General features: G+C 38.9%; 1 protein-coding gene across 1 annotated transcript; it reads left to right on the forward strand.

Moving 5' to 3' along the window:
* Positions 1 to 3,548: 3,548 nt before the first annotated feature.
* Positions 3,549 to 4,668, forward strand: LOC150030009 (uncharacterized; the record flags this gene model as incomplete). Its single annotated transcript, XM_090310165.1, has 2 exons — positions 3,549 to 3,889; positions 4,399 to 4,668. Coding segments are annotated over exons 1-2 (611 nt in total), but the record flags the coding sequence as incomplete, so codon positions are not given.
* Between the last annotated feature and the right edge of the window lie 509 nt (positions 4,669 to 5,177).

The following is a 5,177-nucleotide window of genomic DNA, read 5'->3' on the forward strand; positions in this document are numbered from 1 at the left end:
GGTCGGATTGACAGAAAAATAGGAAACGTTGCTCAACCAAATGAAGCCTCGATCGAGCCTAGGGTGAGGTGGATGAATAGTAGGACATGCAAAAGCCAGAATGAGAACTCAATGAGGGCCTATGCATTGGACTTTGCATGGTGGAGACACCTTAAGCTCGCATATAAGTAAAAGGTGTCAAGGACCCTTATGTTGGACATTGCACGGAGCTGACACTTAGGATTTTCATGCAAACATGTGTCATGGTTGGTGGCCTAGGAAGTGTGACAAGGAAACCATTGAGGGCCTATAAATACCCCAGGAGAACTTTATTTCAGCTCAGAACTTAATTCCCTTCCAAGGAGACTCAAAAGGAGAGCTCTAGTGAAAAAATAGAGTTTCAGGTTAGGGCCATGCGTTAATCAAGGGGAGAATATATGTTGATTAGCATTGTCATGCATTCAGCTGAGTCCATGCATTGATCAAAGAATATCTAGGGTTCTAGAATATAAACCCCGATCCCTAGTTTCCCTACTAAAGCGTGATAATTAACGAGTAAAGTATGATTAAGGGTAAGTTAATATTATGTATGCAAGGAAGAAGGGTGAGAATTAGTGGAAAAGAGGAAAATGTTCTAAGTGTTGTGAATTAAGGCTCCCGGGTAGCAAGGTGGTAATGGCACTTAGTAAGGAAAATTTGGTTAAGTGTGGAAGCTAAAAATGCCCATGCATTGGAAGCCCATGCGTTGAAGGTTGTTAAGGTGTGCGGCAGCCATGTTTGATAGAGGTATGTTGAGTGCATGATGAGCGTGAGGCATGGAGTGATTGGCTAAGTGCTGACTGAGAGTATGCTATGCATTGAGCAAGGGTATGCGATGGGCAAGCTCATCTTGAGGTTAGTTGAACAGTTTATGAACGTGAGGCTAAGAGTTGGCATTAGGTGTTGGCTAGCGATGGTGGTAGATGCAAGAGCATGCATGATTGAAGAGAGTTGGTCGTAAATGACAAGGTGAGGCTACACACTAGCCAAGTCTTACATTGAGGTTAGTAGGGTAAGGACGCACGTGATGATGTAAATTTGGTGAACGCAATTATGCGATGCATGTCTTAAGTTATGTATTTGTTCTCATGCGTCGGTGGTCATGTGTTCGAAGGGAAAGTATGCATTAAGCTTATATGCAATGACCACGCGTTCCTATCACAAGTTTTCTTGCACTCTCGCCAAGTATAACAAGATCGCAAGTTTCTCGAGTGATTCGAGGTCGAACTCAGGGACTTATAGCTTAATGGTATGCGGAAATGTGTTTGCAGCGAATAAATAAAAGAATGATGAGGGTTATGGGCTAAGCACTACTCCTACTCATAACTAACAGACTAAGCAGTAGAAGTATGACTGAGAGGTGGAGACGTAACAACCATTAATATGTAGTAAAATGCATGGACAAATAGATGAAAAGGTGAGGATTTCATCACTACAACATTAAGCTTAATCGCAAGGGCAACCCCAGCCAATGCAAGCTATGCGATCATGCTATACACACTTGACGTAGACGCATGTGGTGTATATGCGATAGTGTCGAGAAGCCTATTCCTATGTGCTAGACGACTTCAATAGTAATAGCAGTAGGGTAGAGTATATGTTATGACACACCAGGAAGCATAAGAGGCTCCAGATGTTGTAACTGGTATGATAACTTTATGTAATCAATCCGCTTATGCATTATTTGATCCTGGTGCTACGCACTCCTTTATATCTAGCATGTGTGCATTACATATAGGTAAAGTGCCTGAGCGTATGAATGAGGATTTGTTTATCTCTACACCTGTAGGAGATACTCTAGTTGTACATAAGTATTACAAGAATTGTGAAGTAATTCTTGAAAATCAGAGTTTATGGGTTGACTTGATTCCATTAGAATTACTAGAGTTTGATGTTATCTTATGTATGGATTTCCTAAGTAAACACTATGCTACTATGGATTGTTTTAAAAGAAAAATAGTGTTTAGGAAACCAGGCAAAAAAGAAATAACCCTAATAGGTAGTAAAAGAATACTTCTAGGAAATTTAATATCAATAGTAAAGGCTAGGAAATTGTTAAGTAAGGGATGTGAAGCTTATTTAGCCTATGTAACAGTTTCACAAGATAAGAAACTGAAACCTGAGGATGTGCCTGTGGTATAAAAGTTCTTAGATGTGTTCCCTGAAGAATTACCAGGTTTACCACCTGATTGGAAAATAGAATTTACTATTGAGTTAGTTCCGGGTACAACACTTATCCCAGGCACCATATAGGATGGCACCAACGGAACTAAAGGAACTAAAAGTTCAGTTACAGGAACTTGTGGATAAGGGGTACATTAGACCCAGTGTGTCGCCTTGAGGAGCGCCAGTCTTGTTCGTTAAGAAGAAAGATGGTACTCTTAGATTATGCATAGACTATAGACAATTGAATAAGGTGACCATTAAGAATAAATACACATTGCCTCGTATAGATGATATATACGACCAGTTAAAGGGAGCCACAGTGTTCTCTAAGATAGATTTCAGATCAGGTTATCACCAGTTGAAGGTGAAAGACACAGATGTTCCAAAGACTGCATTCAAAACTAGATATGGACATTATGAGTTCCTAGTAATGCTATTTGGATTGACAAATGCTCTTGCGGTATTTATGGACTTGATGAATAGAATATTTCATCATTATCTGCAACAGTTTGTGGTAGTTTTCATAGATGATATACTAGTGTATTCTAGTAGTGTAGAGAAACACAAAGAACATTTGAGGATGGTGTTACAGATTCTAAGAAAAAAGAGTTATATGCCAAATTTAGTAAGTATGATTTCTGGTTAAATCAAGTCGTATTCCTTAGGCATATAGTTTCAGCTGGTGGAGTTAGCATTGATTCCCAAAAGATAGAAGCAATAGTTAACTGGGAACAACCCTTGAATGTAACCGAAGAACACAGTTTTCTTGGCTTAGCAGGTTATTATAGGAGATCTGTGGGGGGTTTTTCTAAGATAGCTCTTCCATTGAAAAACCTGACCAAAAAAGATGCGAAGTTTGAGGGTCGCCAGAATGCAAGCATAGTTTCCAAGTGCTGAAATAGAGGTTAGTGTCAGCACCGGTATTGACTCTACTTAAACTAGGTGAAGAATTTGAGGTTTATTGTGATGCATCCCGACAAGGGTTAGGATGTGTGTTGATACAGGAGGGAAAGGTAGTAGCTTATGCTTATCGACAGTTAAAGAAACATGAATGTAATTACCCTACACATGATTTGGAACTAGCAGCAGTTGTGTTAGCCCTAAAGTTGTGGAGACATTATCTGTTTGGTGAGCGGTGTCATATATTCACAAATCATAAAAGTCTAAAACATATCTTTGATCAGAAGGAGCTAAACTTGAGAGAGAGAAGATGGCTCGAGTTGATCAGGGACTATGACTATACCATTGATTATCACCCAGGTAAGGTAAATGTGGTAGCTGATGCTTTAAGTCGAAAAACCAGATCAACTAAAGCTAGTATTAATTCAATGAAGGGTACACTGATTCATGAATTGAATAATACTATGGTAGCATTATCAATCGGTCAAAAAGGAGGGTTACTAGCTTCATTTCAAGTGCGTCCTACAGTCGTAGAAGATATTTTACGTGAACAGTTAAAGGATTCCGATCTTCAGAAGTTAGCTAAAGAAGTAGATAAAGGATTGAGGACAGACTGCCAATTAAGAGCTGATAAGGTGCTATTAAAAGAAGGTAGGATATGCGTACCTCAGGATTTAGCACTTAAACAAGCTATTCTAGAGGAGGCACATAGTTCAGCCTATACTATGCATCCAAGCAGTACGAAGATGTACAGAATATTAAAGAAATCGTATTGGTGGCCCGGTATGAAAAGAGAAATAGCGGAGTATGTTGACAAGTGTCTAATATGTCAACAAGTTAAACCAGAAAGACAAAGGCCAGCAGGATTACTTAATCCATTCTCAGTACCAGAATAGAAATGGGAGTATATTACGATGGATTTTCTGCTTGGATTACCTAAGACACCAGCGAGCTATGATGGTATATGGGTAATTGTGGATAGATTGACCAAAACAGCTAAGTTTTTACCTGTTAAAGTTACTTATACCCTAGACCAATTAGCTAAGCTGTATGTTGATTGAGTTGTGAGTCAGTTTGGAGCTCCAGTTTCAATTGTATCAGACCTAGACTTTATATTACATCAAAGTTTTGGCCTAGTTTGCAGAAAGCTATGGAGACCAACATATATTTTAGTACCGCTTTTCATCCACAGACAGATGGTCAATCTAAGCGGACAATTTACACACTAGAAGACATGCTGAGAGCATGTATATAGCAATTCAAAGACAGTTGGGATACGTATCTATCGTTAATTGAATTTGCGTATAACAACAGTTATCATTCGAGTATCGGAATGGCACCGTATGAGGCACTATACGGTAGGCTATGTAGAACTTCGATATGCTTGAATGAAGTTGGTGAAAGGAAATTACTAGGTCCGGAACTTGTAAAACAGACATCAGACAGCGTTAAGATTATAAGAGATAATCTTAAAGCGGCTCGGGATAGGCAAAAGAGTTACGCTGATAAGCGAAGAAGAGAATCAGAGTTTGAAGTTGGTGACAAAGTATTTCTGAAGTTATCTCCGTGGAAGAGAATACTCAGGTTCGATAGGAAAGGAAAATTAAGCCCGAGATATATTGGACCTTATGAGATAATAGAAAGAGTTGGCCCAATGGCATATCGATTGGATTACCTTCAGAGTTATCTCGTATTCATGATGTGTTTCATGTGGCAATGCTTAGAAAGTATGTGCCAGATCCGATCATGTGTTGCCTGAGCAACCGATAAAGTTGAAATAGAATTTTTCTTATGAAGAAGAACCAGTGGAGATTCTTGATAAAGAAAAATAGATCTTGAGGAATAAGACAATTCCATTGGTAAAGGTGCTATGGAAAAACCATAATACGGAAGAAGCAACATGGGAAGTCGAAGAGCAAATCAGAAACAAGTATCCGAAGTTGTTTAATTGACGAACTTGTAGCGAAATTTTGAGGACGAAATTTTTATAAGGAGGAGGTAAATGTGAACCCCGAATCCTAATTTTTCTACTTAAGTATGTCCCTATTGAAATTTATGTGATAAGTAGGTTGATGTTAAATCTAGTATGGAAT

The sequence above is a fragment of the Benincasa hispida genome, unplaced genomic scaffold (genome assembly GCF_027475165.1).
Source record: "Benincasa hispida cultivar pf3 unplaced genomic scaffold, pf3_genome.v1.1 HicScf696, whole genome shotgun sequence".
Classification (NCBI taxonomy): domain Eukaryota; kingdom Viridiplantae; phylum Streptophyta; class Magnoliopsida; order Cucurbitales; family Cucurbitaceae; genus Benincasa; species Benincasa hispida.